General features: G+C 42.8%; 1 protein-coding gene across 7 annotated transcripts; it reads right to left on the reverse strand.

Annotated features, from left to right (window-relative positions):
• Positions 1 to 471: 471 nt before the first annotated feature.
• C12orf75 (chromosome 12 open reading frame 75) lies at positions 472 to 21006 on the reverse strand. Of its 7 annotated transcripts, none has more exons than XM_040702165.2 (6): positions 20762 to 21006; positions 13789 to 13813; positions 8030 to 8065; positions 7048 to 7127; positions 6206 to 6241; positions 472 to 4930 (listed from the first exon to the last, which is right to left on the reverse strand). In XM_040702165.2, the coding sequence occupies exons 1-6, from the start codon at positions 20771 to 20773 to the stop codon at positions 4766 to 4768; spliced, it is 354 nt and encodes a 117-aa protein (XP_040558099.1). In that variant the 5' UTR covers positions 20774 to 21006; the 3' UTR covers positions 472 to 4765. The 7 variants fall into 7 exon arrangements, 5 of the variants coding, with proteins under 5 accessions (XP_040558099.1, XP_015141564.1, NP_001138672.1 ...); XM_015286078.4 differs by lacking the exon at positions 20762 to 21006 and adding an exon at positions 20479 to 20619; NM_001145200.2 differs by lacking the exon at positions 20762 to 21006 and adding an exon at positions 20479 to 20578 and having other exon boundaries at positions 3964 to 4930; positions 6206 to 6246.
• Positions 21007 to 21783: the final 777 nt, after the last annotated feature.

The following is a 21783-nucleotide window of genomic DNA, read 5'->3' on the forward strand; positions in this document are numbered from 1 at the left end:
TAACTAAACCAAGGCTTTGCTTCTACCTTTACTTTGCTTTTCAGATTAAACTCTTGTTTCTTTTCTGTATGTCCTATAATCTAACCTGTGCCTGTTATGATTTTTACATCTTGTGTATTTTCTCAGTCTACCAAGTTGTTCTTCAAAAGCGATGCAAACTTCCAAAGAGACTAGAGGTTTAAATCTGCAAAGAGAGATGTAAGCAAAGGGAACACCATTTGAAAGAGAAAGTAGAATATTTATATATCCTGGCACTATCCAAGAAGACATATAAGGTTAACAGGCTCAATACACAAAAAAGAAAAAGAAAGGGAGAGAAACTGTTTCCCAACAGGTTGCCATCTCAGACTTCTGACTGTTGGAAAGAACCAGTAGGCCAATCTCCATTTCTCTTCAGTCTTCAAATGATTTGGCAGTTGTCTACTTCTTGCTCTATGTTCAACAGATGAAAATCACAGAGAATAGAGCAGATACTTAATTAAACTATTTCCTTTATTTTACATAATTTTAAGTTACTGGCTTCCTTCTCAATCTGTCTTTACAGCATAATCACAATATGATCCTCTTTCTTCCACACATTTCCTCCTTTCTGGTACTCTAAGTCCATTTCATCCAGGTTCCGTCCCATGTTATCTTTCTTATTCTTTTCTCAGCAGGCTTAAGCTCATGAGTCTTAGTTTAAGAAGCTTCACTACTTCCTGGAAAGATCTGTTTCACCAGCAGTGTCCTATCTTCACCTATAGGTATTTGATTCCTACAGCATGGGTGGTAGCCATTCTAAGCACTCAGAAGCAGGTTTCTGCTGTCTGGTAAATACTCCTATGTTTGAATCAAACATTACAGCAAAAATTGCTAGATTGGGTAAAACAAAATTGCTCTCACTATGATTACTTTAAGTTCTGTGAAAGTTTGTTGTTAAAATGGGTTGAAGCATTTAGCCCAGTCTCAAAAGGTTTCCTGCAATACTGGTACACCTTTGCTTTGTGGAAAGTTTACAGAACAGTTATTTTCTTGGTCTGTTTATAAATCCATTGCAAAACAAAAATATTCCACAAATCACCCTCCTCCAGCAAGTTCTCTACAAAGCCAATTCACTTCAAGTGTTCAAATTACTGTCAATAGGAAATGATGACAATGTACTGCAAAACTCCAAGGAACTATAACCAGATAAGAGCTTCTTTAATGGGTACATGCACTAGAGGAACTGTAGTAGCAGTCTGTAATAATCGTCACTTCTGATCACCATGGGAACCAAACAGAGGTCTTCTTTGCAGAAAACACATTAATAGTGACTCACCGACTGCTTGGGAAGCATGATTATTGAGAATCACTAGACTCATGTGGGTGACAGAGAACAATATGCCAGTGCGTTACTAAAAAAACTGATGCCATTTCAACCATACTCAGATACAGCAGATTCCTTTGCTAGAGATGTAGGATGAAATCAAGTAAATCAGTGCTTTGTGCTTGCGTTCAGTAGTAACAAACTCCCCCTTTATGTTCTGCAGTTTCAGCCCCATGTGGCCTCCACTATGAGAGGACTTTGCCCCTAGTGAACAATGTCCTCTATATCACATTTTATAGTGGGCTTTACCAGGGTGTCCACAACCTTCTTAGTGATGGACTTAATGCTTGAGCAACACAGAAGTTCAGAGCTATGTTGCATCCTCTGAACTGCACTGCAGTGTGGATGGTACACACAAGATGGACAGTATCTCTACCTGGGCCACCCAGAGACTGAGAAGCTGAGTCCTCACAACTAAGCTCCAGGTTCTGCAGTCAGAAGAAAGCAAAATAAATGAACTGTTCCATTTGTGTAATTCAAAGGGCCAGCTGTCTTCTAGGTGGAACAGTTTGTGCAACGAGACAAAAATTAGCACCCGAGAAGAAAGCAGAGCTGTTTTTCAGCAATGGCAAACTGTAGTTCCAAACCTATGCTTAGGTGGCCTAGAGTTTTTTAAGATTCAATTGTCTGAGCTATGTGACTTCCAGAATAACATTTCTGGGCTCTGAAAGAAGCCCAAATTGGAGATTCTTGGATTATGAAGCCTGAATCCACCATCTTTGCTAAAATACTTTCAGAGTGCGAAGATACTTCCTCAGCACTGGCTGGAGAGTGACAACATGAAATAGCATTACAGCCCAGCATTTAAATGTTCCTTCTTTACAAATGATAATTCAAGAAGTTTTGACAAAACCAAAGTATATTCCTTAATAGTAACAACTCTGCCATTCAATGGCTTCTTGTTTTCTGTTTGTAATTCTCACACTGAACCATCAATGAGAGCCTAAATATCTTCCAAGGGTGCCATCAAAAACGCAGCTGTCAGCTGGCATATAGGGTTTTTTTTATGTTCCTCCTCCTTACAGAAAAATCCATAGATTGTAAGTTTTGAAAGACTATGCTCATTTCTCCAAGAAATGTCATGTGCTTTTATTAACAAAGGCTTAGGAAATGCTGCTCACCAAAGAGGAATTTATATGAGTGGACAATTAGTTCCCTAAGTGGAATTTGGCCAAGACAGAATACAGTGCACTGTCATAATGTTTCTACATCTCTGGGTCCTTGGGAAAACAAAAGACAAGAGTTTGCAAATCTAAGGCAAGGCCATGGCCTTAGCTCTCCAGTTTGACAAGAACAGCCGTGCATGGCATATATGAATGTAGATCTACTACCGAGGTTTCGGTAGTAGATGATAATGAAACATATGTCAGTTGACGGTAAGCTTTTGTGGTGAAAAGATGCAGAGGAACAAAAACATTAAGAAAGAAACCACCATACCTCCCACACATTCAGAGGATTAATCATTATCAGTGCAATTCTGCAGCATGCTCAGCTCTTTGTAACTTTGCACAAGAAAAATCAGGTGATGACGTAAAACAAGAAAAAGTTTCAACTGCCAACAAGTTTCAACTCCTTCATCTGTCCCACCATCAGCTCCTGGGAGTTATTCTTCAAGACCGCTTTATTTTGTTCTCAATCCATACAAGGGGATTCAGATGTCAGTAGCAGAACAAGAGCTGTTTGAATATAGCCTGGTCCATTTTTTCAATGATTCTTCCCAGCAAGGGAAGGAGAGATTACTGGTGTCTATCACTGGCTTTTCTAACTGAACTATGATGTATCCTAGGATGACTGGCTTCTTCTTGGTTTTTCGGGGGATTTTTTTGTTTGCTTTGTTGTTTACTTTCCTTTGGGAAAGGCAATCATGGTTAATTCAGACATGGACCTTGCTGTTCTCTGCTAAATAAACTTGTGCTGTTCAAGCCATTTAGATTGTTTGTGGAGCATGTGATGTGGAAACTATATCCTTAAGCTATGGTAAGGTGGCAGGAAGCAAAACTGCACATTTATTACCCAACACTATTTGAGTTCTCATCAGCTTGGCTTGTAAGAACAGGGGTCTGCAGACGCAATTTACATTCATTCATTCATAATGAGATATTTTAACACCAACTCTTAATCTTCAAGTTATTTCATCTTGGTTCTAGGTTGAAGGGGTCAAGTATGAACTGTATATTTGTCTTTAGGACCTGGAAGTTTGAAAGCATTGATAAGCAAAGCAGCAGAGTTCTTGAGAACAGAAATAAGTATTGCCACAAGCACTTAACAGGTGGCAAGCAAGAAGTATTTTTATATACTTCTCTTTACAGACTTCACACTAACTAAACTACTGCTTGTTTTAAAGCTGAAGCTGCAAGAAGTCATGGTCAATAATTGCTTATTGCTCTTAATAGATATTGGTGAAATGGGCAGGGATTTCATGAATGTGGTGTGGATTTCTTTTTAAGAGTGTAACATTGTGTCTTTTTTAATAAGTTTGAGTACCAAATTATGCAAAAAGTTTTAATAACTATAATACTTGTTCAGCCATATGGAAATGTACCATCTCACTTGATTTCTGTTTTGTGAAAAACCTCCAGATGTTATAAATGTAATGAATTTTAAACCCCCCTACCCATAACTTCATATATCAATATGCTGAAATAACACCGATTCTGTTACTTGAGATGATAGGAGATACGTTGAAGACACAAAGCTGAAATAGTGATCAAACTCACTACATCTCAAGAGGACGCAACATTGGATTTCAGTCCAGCTATCTCTGACAATACCATCACTTCACCCTTACCCAAGAAAATGCCATTGTAATAACACATAGAATGGAAAACATAACATAATAGTTCATTCATATTTTTTTTTCATGTAATGCTTTATAAAAGAGATAAAGCTGAAGAAAATGAAAACAGACACACATATTACGATGAGATACACTGTCCTTATTTAAACAAATTTCCTTGAGCAATGTATTTTTAAAAGGTGAAAATTAAACGCTAGTATTTGTTTCAACATATAAAAGTGATGATAGTAATTATAAACAGCCCAATGGTCTTTTGCCTATTTCATCCTAGTAAGTTTTCACAGCAAAAATAGTAAAATTTGCAATATTACCAAAAAGATGCAAATCTGTTAAATATATTACTCTGAAGTAAATTAACAATTAATTTATAATAATCTACCATAGGAACTATTAAGTGGACAGTAATCATGATTTCCTATACAAAATCTATTAAAAATTTTTGGAGAAAATATACGAAGCGTAGCTGATAGATGATGAAATCTGCAATATGGCCACAGAGTAATAACTTGCAGATCATCAAAGTTAGCTCTTGTGCAGAAACATCCACCATGAGTTCATTAATTTCATTTTCCTCTGGAGAACAGCAGGAGGTTTCCATAACGCAATCATCATAGCAAACAGATTCAACGTTGTACTTTAAGCTTTACCCGTAGTTGGAACTTGCAACAGTTTAGGTTTTTTGGTGCTCTGATCTGTCTTGCTCTCTGGAAGGCTACGTAAATATAAAAATCTTCAGCAGAAAGACAACTCTCTCTAAAGTACTGGCAACTGGTCTTTGCAGAAAATTGCTAAAAACATAAAAAAATTAGGGATAAAAAGATTTAGCTGAACTGGTAAAGCTACACAGCAACACTACACGTAAAGCAGCTATCTAGGTCTCTGCTAGAAGCTGTGAGATTTGAGGTCTATGCCCTCCAGACACACGTGCACATAAACTCTTGGAGCTCATTGGACAGTTTGCAGCTTTGAAGGTGCTCATCTGTGCAAGTTTTCTGTAGGCTGAATGAGCAGCCAAGCTTTGGTTTTGCACCAATGAAGCCAAAGAGCACTTTCAACTATTCTGAACAGCAAAAAAACTCAGATATCAGTCATCAACCACGAATAGAAAGCCCCAACCTCAAGAAGGTGCCTCAACCTTGCTCAGATTGAGCATGACTGTGTTCTTGGCTCAGACACCTTGGCCAGGTTACTGAAATTAGCGTGATGACCAACTTCAGTTCTCTCTGCATGTGAGGGTAGAGCCCATGGAGCTTTAACTATTCACATGATTAAAGACAACCAGTATGGTTGTGTTCTGCTCTACTGGCCCTGCATCCAGCACCAAGACCAGCCGGAACCATTTCTGGTTCTTCATCTAAATTAGAAAAGGGTTTTCCTTTCTATAGGAAATGTTGGCAGCTTTATAATTCCCCCTCCCCCCAATCTGAACACCACACAGTTCTCTTTTGAAATTTGTCTATGTTTATTCAGTTCACATTCTGAATGGAAGATAAGCTTGTCTTGTTTTTCTTCAGACATGAATTTGTAAAGGACTCCTTTTAATTAGTCATCTAGTTGAAACTCTTAAGTCAGATCCTATAAATTTTCACTGTCCCATTCTGGTCAGCAGAGAACAAAGCACCACAGATTCTCTCCTAACAGGAGGAACGCTCCAGTGTGTCACATACTGGGTGCCTCATGTTGATCTGCAAGGTGGCCCCAAAAATAGAGAAATATTTGACTGCAGGGCTCATGCTGGTCTACACGCTGCTGAGTGCACCCTACTCACAGCAGGTCTCATACTGCTGCAGGGCCAGCTGCAGTGTGGTTGACGGGGAGTACAAAGAAGTTTGATTTTCATTCATATTCAAACAGGGAAAGATGCAGTTTCCTTGCTTCACACTTCTCATCAAGAAGGTGGCTTTACCCACTGCCCTGTTCAGCCCTTAGAAGAAGTCACAGTGCAGCTGGAAACACAAGCAGGCGATCCCCAGACTCCTGACAGCAGTTCAAAGAGCATCACCACCTGGTTTCCTTCCAATTAACACATCCCAAACACATAACAATAATTAAGCCATACTGACCTCCGGCTGTTTGGATCTTGATGTGTTTATTTCCTTCTAATCTTAATTAGAAAACAAAAGGTAAAGAAGGTTAAAACATTGTAACACATCACCCATTTTAGAACACGGTTAAACAAAGCATGCAACAGAGGTACTACTGCTCCAAAGACAGCTGCTATTATTATGACAGTGTTATTTTTCTTCATTTTTTGTTTTGCAGCACATTTTGGAAGCTCCAGTCAGTGACTTAGCTCTGTGGTGTACGTAAGTGACAGCAGCATTTTGTTGTATTAAATCTGAAAAATATCACACGATCTTATAAATATGTTAATGGCTGGTCCACTAAGTACTTGTAAACACAATGTTTTATTTCCCACTGTTTAAAAATATAGGACGGAGAAGACATAGCTTGCACGGGGTTTCATATAAGAACAGAAGCAAACCTGAAAGCAAGCACACACTAACCATTATTACTAAATTTCACCACAGTGCAAGTAAACATCTTCAAATCTAAAAATAGTGCCAAGGCTCTGCAAGCGCATCTATCATCGCCTCTTAATCCTAACAGCATTTTGTTTTCCTTGAACTCACACAGCACTCAGAGCACGGAGAAGCTGTTCAGAAGACAATGTACCACCCTGGCACCATCTGCTCTATGATTCTTCTGCAGAAGTTGGCATGTTATAACTTAAATATACGGGAGCAATCACTTGGATGATTATAAACAGCCCCACTGCCTCAAGAGGGTCTGATGCTGTTAAGTCTGTCTGAAGTAATCACTGGTTTTTAAAGGATAAATACATCTTACTAGATAAAATTCAACCAGGAAAGCGGGAGAAATGCAATGCACAACCTTTCAATACCTTTTGGTGCAGCTTTCGTCTGACCGGAAACCATGGCAGCCGCATCCGATGGCAGACCAACATACACACCGCCATAGTTCCTGATATGAAAAGTTAACAGACATCAGAGCTTAACTGAAACACTTCTTCCTATAACATAAACGTCACACAGCAGTGTTTACAAAGACCATGGATGGTCAGAGAGGATGCTCAACTAGAGAAGTCCTCCTTTCCCGAGGCTGCAGGAAAAGTTCTTCTTCTAGAGACCCACGAGATAGATAGTCTGATATCAGTGCCTAGCCCTGAGACTACAGAGGCACCTCGCTTCTAACAATGTATGTCAATTAACACTTTGACCCCTCCTGATTAATAAATAGGATCTATACCCCCTCCTCAGGGCCATACTTGGAGAACACTGTTAGTAGGAAGATGCATAAGAGCGTTAGATACTTTTGTAGTCCAATCCTCTCCCTTTCATGACCTTAAAGAATGTATTTCCAGCTCTGAGGCCAGTATAAAAAGCAGGGACTGATGCAAGGAGGTGGAAATGGGGTCCTTAAGAATCCCTGTCATACTTGGAGCTACTTACAGGGTAGCTTCTATGACCTATTATGTACTAAATGAATCACATCTTCTCCAGTTCCTGGGTCTCTGAGTTAACTTCTGATTTGTTCGATGATAGAGTTGTACTTCCTTCAATTTCCAGTCCAACAGAGATCTCCCACTGGTGCTAATGCCATCTGTGCCAGGGCTGTTGTGATGACAGAGACCACTGGCCATTATTGAGCAGATTACTTACCGCTGTGAGATATGTGCTCCTCTTGCTGAAAAGCTCCTTTCCCCAGCACAGTAACATGGGTGAGGATGACCAATTTTGTGTTTTGCATGAGATTTCCTATCTTTTTTACTTTGCTCAGATGGTGTTGGTGGGAATTAATATGATGCATATCCAACAGCAAAACTCAGTGCAGTCAGTTCCAAATAAAGCAAGTACAGCACCTACCTCCTTTTGTCATCATCTGATACAGATTCTTCTGCTCTGTAACACCAAAAGACATAAAACACATTAGCAAACAGTTTCTTTCAGATACTCTGTGACCACCAGGGTAGATTCAGGGGCAAAGGAAGAAGAGGATTATTACTGATCCCAGTTTCATTCACATCATCCACAATGCAATAAAGTATTCACAAAGGCAAAAAAAGAGTGACAATTTTCCAATCTAATGTATGGAAGAAAGAAAAGGATTGAGAACAGATGTAGCTTACTTGCCTTGATTCCAAGTGATGCCTGAAACTAGGCTTGGGAGCTGAAGATAGTAAATATATACATTTCCTAATTGAGGTCCCACATAACACACAACAACATAAAAACTCTGAACAAAACAGAAACAATTGTGGGCTGTTCTTCCATCAACAGAGGACTGGATGAAAGTGGACACCCATGGAATGAGAACAAGGATGAAGAAAGAAACCTTCACCGTAGCTGCACCAAAATGTGTTCTGGAACCCCTATATAAAGTGAGGTACTGCTACTACTGAAGTCAGAGTTGTTTCCCACTCAATAAATTGCAAAATTAATCTCTTATAAATGAGTAATTAGTTTTCTCTTACCATCTGGGTAAAATGGATAAGGAGTCACTGAGGTTTGACTAGCCCTCCTTGAAACACTGCCCAGTGTAATTGAACGAGAGCAGAGGGTAAAGTAATCAGGACTGATAAGAAGGCAGATGTGGTTTAAAAAAAGAAAAGAAAAAGATAAAACTGTCAGTGTGACTCCCTGTGGGTATAGTACCTGTGCTGCTCTCTCAGCCTGTGCCTCAGCATCAGCCTTCACCCAAAGTACTCACCCACCTTTGACTAAATATTTAGACTTTGAACTCTGTTGCTTGCACAGGTTGTTCACCTGGATAATGTCACCTGGATATTCTCATCTAGGGAGAAATTGCCTGAATTATGGTGGCAATGAAAAGATACTCCCCATCATCAACTGAGCTATGAACTTCTGGTCTGCTCCCCAGGCAATAAAACTGAGGGCTGACTGTTACCCACTTAGTGCTAACTTCATATTGAAAGGCTTTTCTGAGTGAGGATATTGAACAATAGTGTATGGCATTTGTGATCAGTGGTTCTGTGTCAGGGTGGAAGCCGGTCACAAGCGGTGTCCCTCAGGGGTCGGTCTTGGGACCTGTGTTCTTCAACATCTTTATCAATGACATAGACGATGGCATCAAGTGCATTCAGTTCTTTTTAACATTTAAGTACTCTGCAGTTTTCCCAAAGGATAGTCACAAAGAGCATCCCACTGGCCACTGCCTTTGCCCATGTCTTCTCACTCAAGAGAGTGAGCAACAGATTCATAGAATTGTAGGGGTAGGAAGGGACCTCAAGAGATCATCAAGTCAAACTCCCTGCTCAAGTAGGTTCCCTACTTGAAGGTCGTACAGGTAGGCATCCAGATGGGTCTTGAATATCCCCAGAGGAGACTCCACAACTCCTCTGGGCAGCCTTACTCTCTGGCCTTCCTGCCAATGCTGTCTAGATGAGTAAGAAGCATCTCCTCTGCCACCATCCAGCCTCAGCTCTTCTTTTCACAGCCAGAAAAAAACAGAGACCCCTTTCCTTGAGGGCTGCATGAAGCTGCTTTGTCACTCCGCCCAGTTCCAGCAGAAGAAAGGAGAAAGCATATGTGTATCAATGAGTAGGAATGAGCTGTGTATTTTTAGTTTTAGAAAAAACTACCACGCTTTTAGAAAGGGAATTTGGGTGCCAGGAGATCACCAACAACCATTTCTGTGGAACCAACCAAACATGTCATAGGATCCAGAGAAAAGAATCCTTTTAAAGCACCGACAACTTCATGAGCGGCTCAAAGCCTCTAAAATGGACTTGTAAGAATAACAATCAATATCATCCAACAGGAAATTAATGTCAATGTTTAAAAAAGCCCCTACCAGGCAACAGGGCTATTTTGTTCTGTTCTAGCAGTGTTCCATTACGGGGCATCACTGAGCAATTACTGTCATTCTCTCACTAAAACAAATTACCCAGGGCTATGATTAAGCAGGCCAGGTTTTTTAAACATTTTCTTCTCCTCCTTTTCTCTTAATAGCTACAAATCAAAGTCTGATTTTACAATGCCTTTTCTCTTAAATGCTCAACAGCAAATATAGTCCAGGGCTGAACAGGCCACAGTTCTTGGGCTGGGTGATGACTGGGTTCCATCTGCCATACTGCTACTACTGAGCAGACAGAGGAGGAACGTGGAAGTGTTCAGAGGAAAATAAAGACAAATGTGGGTGCTGACACTGGAGGAAGAAGCCATTTTCCACCTTTCCAATGGCTCATTTCTAAGCACCATGGGAAAGAGCACTGCTCCAATTTATGCATTACGCACCTTTGCACATCTCTTGCCTTCGTAAGCAGTAGTCCATAGTTTAAGGCACCATTTTGAAAGGTGCACAGTTATTTCAAATGTTCAAATTTCTAGGAGCCAGCTGAGACTGATGGACCACTGCTGCTCACGCATGCGTGCTGCATGAGCAGAGGTGGCCTCGGGGAGTAAGCTGCAATGGTGACATTCAGCCGCATGGGAATGGGAATGGAAGGCAGTTCCCTTGGCTTCAGCGGCACTCAAATTGCTACATCTCCCAGGCTCACTCTCCCCTCTCCTCTTCTAATAAGTCTCTAGCTTCCTCTTCTGACAAGGATGAAAGAGGAATCTAGCATAAAAAAATAACCCATAAATACCACATTTTGCATCAAAGAGCCTCTATTTATGGTGTCCTCCAGGCAGAACAAGTTATGATAAGCCTTTCTGCACCAGGAATGGATGGTAACTCAACAGGCTGGACCAGATAGTCTGATGTGCTTTGCAGTGATCTGATGCTGTGCCACTGCATCTTCCCTCAGACGCTGTTGACATCTGCTGCAAAGGGGCCGAGACTACATTTTTCAGCAGGTGACGTAGGTGGAGTCCTGCAACTGGTAGGCAGATTTAACAGCAAATCCACATAACAGCAGCTATTTTCAGCTACAATAAATGTTTCTTTTGGTAAGGATTTGTCTGTCCCAAGAGGCTTCCTGTCACTCTCTTAAGTCTGAAAAATATTCTTGGTTATCCAGCTGTCAGTTTTTACATCCATCAGTCCTGAGTCCATTTGGCGACAAACAAGCTGCCATTTTTCACATCGTATTTTAAATATAAAATGACAGGCATTCGCATTAATTCATCCCATCCACATTTTTCTTATCTTAGCTTTTATGGCTTTGTCCATGTTGAGCTCCAGTATTATGTAGACTCCTTCTAATAGTGTTCAGCAGTGCCACCAGAAATGACTCATTAAACTTTGCACAAGTGACAGATTGTGTCGCTTTCATTTCCCAGTACTTCTTTGGACCAAGGGATGGGGACTATCAATTTGTATTTGATGGATTTCTTCCCAGTATTTTGAAACAGGCTAAAATTATTGTAACCTTTCCTTCCTACTGCAATTAATCTTCATCTGAATCTAGGCACACTCTCAACACAACAGGCATCACATTGTTTTGCAGCGTATACTTTATCCCTTTCATATCCAAGCTTTCCCAGATAGCACAACATCCCTTCCTTAGAAGCATAGCAAGTGAGTTGGTTGAAGCTGGCTGACAGGTTCACCAGTTATTTGTAGGCTGGAGAATACAGGAGAAGATCACGTTCCCAGACAACACGCCCTTTTTGTTATGACCTCAATCTCAAGAGCACTTAGCATGGACTATTATATCATCATCCTCATGTTAGTAGTGGAACAACCCAAGGCCAAGCATGCCCAATCTAAGGCCCAGAGGGCCAAGCAGCTTCCCTGTGGTCACTGGCAGGCTCTGAGCAGTATCCAGCCCTCCTTCGATCCACCCAGCTGCTGGAGTCCCAGTGGGTTGCCATCAGGAAACAAGAAATCTTCTGAATTACAATAACTGGTTCCTGTGCTGAAAAGTGTGATACAAGTGAGGACACACCTAAACGCTTTTCTTGACCACAGCAGACATGACTGAAATCACTTCTTTTTTCTGGTGTTTTACTTCTGTTGTAAAAATCTGCTGCTAAATATTAGGATGATTGGTCTAGGACTTTTCTGGTTATACTGCTGTTCCTCTCTCTTTAACAGATCTGCGTTTCTAAAGCCTGACTAGAAGACTCAATCATGCTATTACTCACATATGTTGTTCTGCGGGCTCTGCTGTACTTATCTGAATGAGTAACGGTTCCAGGACCAACACTCTGTCTTTCTTGCAGTCTGCACTAAAAATTTGGGGTTTTTTCTAAGTTATCTTACTAATTTTTTGAAACTTGACAGATTATCTATCACTAAGTATAAACACAGTTCTACATGTACCCACAGCTTCAAGCACAGAAATGTCTACTGCATTCTTAATTTAACAGTGCTTGCAAATTTTGAAATGTAAAACTATCAAAGAACAAAGAAATGGAGGCAGTTGTAAGTAGTCGTTTAAATTACATAAATTGCTTGAACAACACAAAAAAAGACCCCAATATAATCGAAAACAGTTTTTGGATACATAGGAGTGTTGAGTGCACGAATGCTGCAGGCTATATCAAAAGAGGTTCCTCATGAGCCTGCCTTTTGCAATTTGCTTATTGTCCGAGACTGAAAATCCAGAAAACAGATCACATAGGTAACACAAACCTCAAGAGTACCTGTGACAACAACATTCACCTCACAAGTGAGACCCGTCTTTAATTCCAAGCCATGCTCTCTAATAGCAAGGACAAGCCTGTGGTTAAGATCTTCTCTCCACATGTTTATCTGACTTGACAGCCCTTATTTCTTCACCAGGATTCTTCTGTTTAATTACAGTAGTTATTTAGAATGAACTAAGTAAAACTGAAGATTGTCCCTGTTGCACAATATGAAAATATGTCCCCAGTTCCTCAGTTTCAAACTCCAGCAGCAAATAATAATTCTACGAAATAGAAGGCAAGACCTTGGGATGCCTTCTTTAGCGTTTCCTTTGATAGCAAAATAAATACATGTCTGATTAAATCTGTCCCTGCACGTTTTGCATCAGCAAATGAAAAACAGGCTGAGAAGGGCTAATCTTCTGCTGCAGCTTTTCTGAAAACCAGAAACTGGCAACAGGCAGCAGGACAACAGAGGTTCAGGCCTTCCATGTTTAGAGAAAAACAGGATGGGTAGGGCTGCCCCCTGCTCCTCAGCAAAAGAGATAAGAGACAGAAAGAGGAATGATAGATGCTATCTTCAGTGCAGAGAAGGTAAAGGCCATAACTTTCCCTAACAAATGAGGCCTTGCCTGCAGCTAGTTAGGAAGGTGAGTATTCTCGAAAGGAAGTCTGAATGGGTCACCAGGCCTCTCGAAAAGTGGGAACATTTGCCTAAGTGTCTCATTAAAATCTCGCACAGGGCTTTGTGGAAGCTCATGTTTCACTTCATACAATGACATGCCCCTTTCAGAAAGCTGTACTGGCACATGACGGGAAAGAATAGTCTAAAGCTGTATGACCAGCTAAGGAAGATAACTCTCTCAATGGAGGCTGAGAAATAGAAGGGGAATGAGTCTGTAGAATAGTAAACATGAGGTGGTTTTGAGGAGATGAAAGATGTCACCAAAGACAATAAACACCTGACAGTGTTGATTATACACTAGGAGCCAGATGAATCACTACGTGTGACTAAATCCAATGTAAGACTAGCAGGACTGAAGATAAGTCCAGGGTTACATGTTTGAAAGGGCAGAGCAAGTACTTACGCATCTTTAGTAGTCCCTGTGGCACCTAGAATGAAAAGAAGGGAAAAAAAAAAGGGTATGTTTACAAGATAATGGCATAATCCTTAAACCAATTGATAGTACAATAAGCGTTTTCCTGTCTTTCTGTCTTAAACAACTTCTTTATGCACACTATAAAAGAGGGATAGATACTGCTTTTTGGTGATTTTGTCTGCTACAAAGTCACTGCTGCTAACCAAGCAGTTACTCCTAAATGCCTTTTTATTTTGAGCATGTGCCATTTGATCCAGTTGTAGACTCGGCACTACATGTGTAAATGCTGCTCCATTCCTCCTGCCAGACAAACAAAGCTTTATAAAACAACTAGACAGAAACACCATAAACATTGGGACACAATCCACCCAAAGCCCCCGTCACCTAAATGGATCAACCGCCCCGTAATTCATCTTGATGTTTAACAAAAAGCAAAAAGACAAAAGTCGCAACTGGGCTGCCTGATCTCAGTGATCCATTTTTTGGTGACTCAGATGCTTCTTGCTGGGAGAGGCACATTCACTCAAGTACGAACTCTTTCTCATTCCTCCCAGGTTATTAATGCCATGTTGCTATTACTGGTATGTCATTCACCCGAGTAATCAGCAAAATATCCCCCCTACTAATTACAAAGGCTAGAGTAGACACTAGAAAATGTTTCACTTCTGTTTTTACCCTTCCTCTCAGTGTTTAGCAGGAAGATGGCATCTGAGCTCACTGCAGAAATTAGTTATCAAGTCCAGAGATTTTCGGGCTATTATTTTTTTTTTTCAGCTCTACAACTTCATTTCTTGTAAAACTTTGTTTGCTGCTGAAAAATATCCATAATGAGCAAACATCTTGCACCTTACTCCACCATGTGCTAATGCGCCTTCTGCACCTTGTCTTTAAAACCAGAGAGGAAGACAACTTTTAAGGCACGCAAGGCCTTCCAGCACTGCCTACCTGAATGGACAGCTGGAAGAGAAGGAAACATCGCTCCTCACTGCTAACTCTTGAGGATAATTTCATTCCTGTCTCCCCTTTGCCTAGTAACAATACAGACTCATCCTGTATGACCATACAGATTTCTTTTGTTAGCACTGCTTCGAGAGTCAGCAAAATCTCAGTGCTGCTGTATGTATCAGTAGAAACTCGTAAGTAAGCTGAAAGAAGCACCTCTGTGAGTGGACAAGCTCAGGTCCTAGCTTTTAACATTCTACCAGGCAGCTATCTGAGACTTTTGGCTCTAGAGGTGCATCTACATGGTATTACACAGAAACCCTCCAAATTAATTGTGTCCAGATGGAAGGCTGGCATTGCAGCACCACATGCAAGCCCGCTCTTGGCTGACGTGGGAAGATGCCTTTCGCTACTACCCAGGCTAGTTGGCTCCGAGTCAGCCCAGCTGTGCGTCTCCAGGATACCACCCCGCACATCAAGACAGAGCCCAGGCGTCCGCAACAGCTCAGACAGTAGATATTTTGGGAAGTCTAATCACATTGCTGTAGGCAGCGGGATTTTTTTCAGTAGAAACAATTGTTGTGTTGAGTCTGTTCTGCATCAGAACTACAACTTTCTTATTTTCTTCCATCAGCTAAGCTCACTGCAAACCAACTTGATTTCTTCAAAAAGGTTCACAGTCCTTTGTGAAGCCTTTGCTGAGCTCTTGCTGAGTCCGAGCCAGGCTCTCAGTGCTGTGGGTCTTGGTAGGACAAAGGGAAATGTTTTCAAACTAAAACAAGGAAGATTTGGACTGGTTATAAGGAAGAAGTTTTTAATAAGAGTGGTGAAGCACTGGCACAGGTTGCCCAGAGAGGCAGTGGATCCCCATCACTGGAGACATCCAAGGTCAGGATGGAGGGGCTCTGAGTACCTGATCTAGCTGTAGGTGCCCCTGTTCATTGCAGGGGAGTCAGACTAGATGACCTTTGACAGTCCCGTCCAACTCAAATGATTCTATGATTTAAAAAAATTAAACCTTCTTTGCAGGAAGCATACCAGAATTGTTTGATATGTAGACTGAGACCTCAGTTGGGTAGGAAGAACTGCGGGCCTACAGTACTGCTGCACTTCTGAATGGAGAGACACAAGTTCCAAACAAGCATCAAGCACACTTCAAAGCCATACCCATGCTCAATGCCATGCACCTCTTCAGAGCATTACTTGGAGAACTGTGCATCACTTCTCTCCCCACCAGTAGCATGGGAGCCAGCTCTGGACATGAGGGGTCAGCTCAGGGCTTGAAGTCCACCTGGCAGGCAGGCATTAGGGTGCAAACGTACAAGCACTCTGGGACAGAAGTTGTCTCACACCCTTTAGCTTGGGGTTCATGTAGAGCTAGACCACCCTGAGTCTGTGTTGGAAAGCAAAGTAATGCTACCAGTGCTCCCAACTCCCAGCAACTGTTCCCTTTGGCATTAGGGGCTGTGCCACAGCTGGAATTCCCTGCAGCTTTTTCAATTGCTCCTCACACAGAAACACTGAGAACTAAGTACGATGAAAACAAATTCACTTAAGAGATCATTTTTACTGGCCTGTTTCCCGTTGTTTTTATAAGCACAAAGAATTAGGTTACCCTCACCCCCATTGATGGGATTCCATCACAGTTTCAGTACTGTTATTTCTCATTTTCACTAGCAAAAGTGAAACCAGAATGTAGTCCAAATTCACTTGAGTACCACTAACGTGTCTGAATAGAGACCTGTAAGTGCTTCCAGTTCACAAAACAGTTTTCTTGCTGGTAGCGCTGTGCTTGAAAATGAACACCACTTCAGTTAGGCAGCTCATAACTTTCTCTATGTAAGAATTCATCAGGTTTCTTCACTCGGGAGCCTGAACAGCCCTTGTACACAGTTTTTATTTCACAATGGACCCAATAACACTGCCCTTTGCAAAGACTTGTGTTTATTTTTAAAGTCCAGTCCACTCACCCTCACTCCTGTTATTTCACCAGTGTTTTTCTTTAACTCTTCCATATTTTTTGTAAGCAACACATTATTTCAGTTTCTCAAGTTCCTCCTGCCAGAAGTTCAGTCAAAGTGTCCTGTTTACCCACTATTCACAAACAGCTCTTCCACAGCAGCAAGACTTAGTGCTCTTGTAGCCATGATGATTTACAAATACAACTTGAAAAGGCCTTTCTGAAAGCTTTTCAGTTTTTTTTTTTCCAATTACATCGGCTTGGCCTAAGGAAAGGCAGCATTTGACCCTACAAACCTTGTCTTCATCGACTCACAGTGGTTTTGCCATGTGGAAATAGGCAAGATCACTGTAGAGATAACAGTGAAGAGAGCTGAACCCTCCCCTGTATCATGCAGGGTGACTGGGGACCTGAGGAATCATGAGAGGCACTGTGTTGCTCACCTAGCAGATCTGTAAATGAGCATATCCCAAAGCATCCTCCTTTCAATGAGTGGGGGACTGAACTTTCAAAACAAAAGCAGGATTTCAGTAACTTCAGGGCAAACGCAAAAGATGGTTGAGAGAAAGTGGTAGCCAAAGAGTATATTCCTCCCTTTTCAAACAATATTTTCTTGCAAATACTCCAAACGATAACAAGAAGTGTAAAATTAAAAATCACACATACATGCATGCAACACAACTGAAGTTTTCTGTCATGTGCTCCCTTTGGATTTGCGCCAAAAAAAACAGCAACATGGAATCGAATCCTAACATCAAAGGAATTCTTTGTTGTGGATGCCCCATCCCTGGAGGCACTCAAGACCAGGTCAGATGGGGCACTGGGCAGCCTGAGCTGGTGGGGGGCAGCCCTGCCCACGACTGGGGCATTGGAGCTGGATGGACTTTAAGGTCCCTTCCAACCCAAGCCATTCTGTGATGCTGAGATTCTATTCTGATCTACCTCAGTGTAATTGAGGACAGAATTAAATCAATTTAACAGAAATTGATTACTTCTTCAGCTCCTCAGGTGGTACTTTGGTACATACTCATCACCCCCAATCAAACATTAAGAATTCTTTTCATAGCAGAATGGTCTCCTGGGTATTCAACCAACTTGATGTTAATAAGTCTGTTTAAACTTGGTATGAAAATCCTCTTTCATCCTAATTTGGCTAATTTTAAGCTTCCCATAGAGTAACAGCTTGTCTGTATATTTAAATCAAGGCTAGACTGCCACAGAGTGACATAATTTAAAGCGTCGTCATTCCTACTACAATTGATATAGAAAGGAGGAGGCAGTTAAAAATTTGCTAGTGAAGCAATGCTAGAATGAAGGGAAAAGCCCTAATGCCAAAAAAGGGGAAATTAATGTGTAAGGTGACATATTTTAAAGCCCAAAAAAGAAGAGCTGTTTCGGAGCTTCTGAAGCATCAGGAAATACCATGAAAGAAGGATAAGTAAGGTGAGATAACAAAACGTCAGGAAAATAAGAAAAAAAAAATGTTAATAAAATTATTTGTTATTGCTAATAAAAACTTTAATGGGATTTTTTCTTTTTTTTTTCAAATAAATATAGTGCATAGTTAACATTAAAACAGCCAGAGGTTCAAAGAAGGACATGTATACATCAGCCTGGCCAGAAATCTCCTTTTCTCAGCTGAGGAGCCTTCAGGCCTCACATCCTTTTGTCTGATGCCCTGGAAGGAAAATCTGAGCTCTGTCGGTTACACTGGTACTCTGGAGTGCTGCACTACAGACAGAAATGTTATTCTAGACCATGAATATTAGTTTAGACCCTGCAGACCACAGGACTGAGAGCTCCTCTGATGTAATCCTAGGCATGCAACACAAGCTAATGTCATTAGCTGAACTATCATTATGTATATGTCTGCTTAGGAAAAATCTAGCTGGGCTACAACTGAAATTTTGCCCAAGCAAGAAAACGGGGACTGGTGTGACCCAAGTCTACCCTGCTCTGTGAAGTGTGCTACAACATTATCCTTAGTGGCAGAATATGACCAAGAGCATCACAGGTTAATTATAAGTACCTCCAGCTTTGACATCACTGGCTCTAAAATAGTCATAACTTCAGCATTAATGATGTAGTCATGCAATGCAAGCCACATAACTCATTTGTATTCATATTACACTCACATCTTTCGTTAAAATGTTGAGAACTATACTTTTCTTTAAAGGTCTGCAATCCTGATTGCCAACAGCATGTCTTCTCCACATAAATCATTTTTATTTTCATCAGACACAGTATGTAAGGGGTGCTAAACTGCAGAAACAAATTAACTAGCAGACAGCTTACGCCTTACTTCTGCTCCCAGCTGCTGGTGATCACAGGACCGTTGACTGTACAGTTATCCCTGACCTATACCAGTGAAAGCGAGAGCTGCACCTTGCGGAGAGCCAGACCTGCTTTGGAGAGGTCTGTCGGTGCAGCAGCAATAATCACATTACATCGATTATATACACGGATTACATATCGTGGTGTTGCTTTTAACCTGTGCTAAGCCACTGGAGAGCTGTGGACTATTTCTAAAGAGTGTGCAAGAAGCTGCCAAGAAACGCAAACCAAAGTATTTTGTGAGTAACAGCGCAGGCAGGTTAAGCTATCAAAGAGCTGCACATGGAGAATCTTTTATGACCAGGACAAAATCTGTCAAAAATAGCTACTGTTAAAGCAACAGTAGACATTTATTTAAACACACTTTGAGTTCAGAGCAATGCACTGCATACTGCCACAGTTCATTCAGCACTCACCCATCTGTGTCTTGCAGTGAGCTCTGCAGGGTGGTGGCCACGCCAATGGTACCACAACAGCCACCACATGGAGACAACAACCAACCAAAACTAAAACTTGTCTCCAAGCTGCTCTGATGGCTGCCCCAATGCTTTTGCCCAGCAAATAAAACCAGGCTGTGAGCACCATCCTAGCAGCAGCAAGCAACTTCAAGGCATGGTGACAGGGAATCAACTAGTGGGAGAGAACTTATGATCTTTAAGCAAATCGGACAGCGCATTCCTTATAGATGAGAAAGGCCTCTGGTATATATACCTCAGACACCATTCAACAGAAATCAAGTAAACAATAATGGCAGAAAAGCCTCCCCCTATGGGTGCGAGGCACGGGACTAAGACAGCCCCACGCCACAGCGCAACCATCCATCCATCCACACACCCTGACGCCCTTCCACCCAGGCACAGTGCCACACACTAAGGCCAGCACTGTCCCTGAGCTCTGGGTATGGGCAGTGGGCTCAGGGCTGAGCCCCACAAGCTGCTGCTGCTCTGACCGAGGTTTCGCTGGGCGTTTTCAAGACAAATGTATCTGAGAGACTCAATGCTGGGATTTAAATAGGTGGCACTGTTTGCTGAGTGCAGTTAGGATGAAAAATGATTTCTAAATGCTTGCCTTTATAACGAGGAGGTCAAGGTCCGTTTATTAATTTCCATCTATTTTCCCTTTTCGCAGGGGCTGGGTGGAGAGGGGGAAGGAAGACACAACCGCACCATCTGCCCACACCTCCCCTGCTCTGAAAACAGCAACGCGCAAAGCGGGGAGCCCGGGGGAAGGGGGGGGGGGGGGGGGGGGGGGGGGGGAAGGTTAAGGAAACCCCAATCTCAAGGCGCTCCCCAACTTCTCCGGCCAGAAGAGAGGTGGCACAAACCCATTTCCGAAGCGACCTTACAGGGACGGCGCTCGCACCCCGGCCGGCCCCCAGCCCGGCCCCGCCGCCCCCACAGCCCCCCGGGGCTGCCCCTGCCCGGCCCCGCCGCCGCCCCTACCTCTCCCGCCCGCGCCGCCGGCCGTGGAGTTACCGCAGCCCATGGGCGCCGCCCGGGCCGCCCCGCGGTGCGGAGCCGCGCGGAGGGGAGCGGCGGCGGGAGGCAGCCGGCGGCGGGCGGAGCCGGGTGGGAGATAAAGCCGCGGGGACCCCTCCTCCTCCCCCTTTTCTCCACCTCCTCCTTGTCCTCCTCCTCCTCCTCCTCCTCCTCTCCCCACCCATCGCCCCGGAAACCGCTGGCCCCGCTACGCTCCGCCGGCGCATCCCCGCGGAAAGCCCCGCACCTTCCCGCCCATCCTCGATACCCCTTTCGCAGCTCCGGGACGCCCCTCATCCGCTGGGGTGGCACAGGGCGAGGCGGCAGAGCCACTGCTGCTTCCTCAGATGGTTGCTTTCAGTGTTTCTCTTCTGACAGAAGAGGCTTCTGTCTGCCACTGGGTTGCCATTGGGACCCACTGGATTGGAAAGAGCTACAGATTGACTGTTACCACTGATACTAGAAGCACAGAGAAACATGCAAGATGAGTTTACAAACTCTACAAGGATTCTTTTTTATCCGCAGCCTGATGTGGTGGGTGGCAGCCCTGCCCTCAGCAGGGGGTTGAAAATACATAGCCTTTAGGATCCCTTCCAATCCGAGCCATTCTGTGATTCTATAATTACTTCCCTCAAAGAATCCCGATCTTTTTCTAACCTGAAACTTTCCATCCACACAGAGCAGTAAAATATTTCCAAATCCTGGTGACATACTCTTGCTCAGTCATAGAATCATAGAATGGCCTGGGTTGAAAAGGACCACAATGATCATCGAGTTTCAACCCCCCTGCTATGTGCAGGGTCGCCAACCACCAGACCAGGCTGCCCAGAGCCACATCCAGCCTGGCCTTCAATGCCTCCAGGGATGGGGCATCCACAGCCTCCTTGGGCAACCTGTTCCAGTGTGTCACCACCCTCTGTGTGAAAAACGTCCCCCTAATATCCAACCTAAACCTCCCCTGTCTCAGTTTAAAACTATTCCCCTTATCCTATCAACCTATGTAAACAGTCCTGTTTACATGCTCCCTTCAAGTACTGGAAGGCCACAATGAGGTCTCCCTGGAGCCTTCTCTTCTCCAAGCTAAACAAGCCCAGTTCCCTCAACCTTTCCTCATAGGAGAGGTGCTCCAGCCCTCTGATCATCTTAGTGGCCCTCCTCTGGACCTGTTCCAAGAGCTCTGCATTTTTCTTGTACTGGAGGCCCCAGGCCTGGACGCAGTACTCCAGATGGGGCCTCACAAGAGCCAAGCAGAGGGGCACAATCACCTCC

Source organism: Gallus gallus, chromosome 1, assembly GCF_016699485.2.
Source record: "Gallus gallus isolate bGalGal1 chromosome 1, bGalGal1.mat.broiler.GRCg7b, whole genome shotgun sequence".
Taxonomy (NCBI): domain Eukaryota; kingdom Metazoa; phylum Chordata; class Aves; order Galliformes; family Phasianidae; genus Gallus; species Gallus gallus.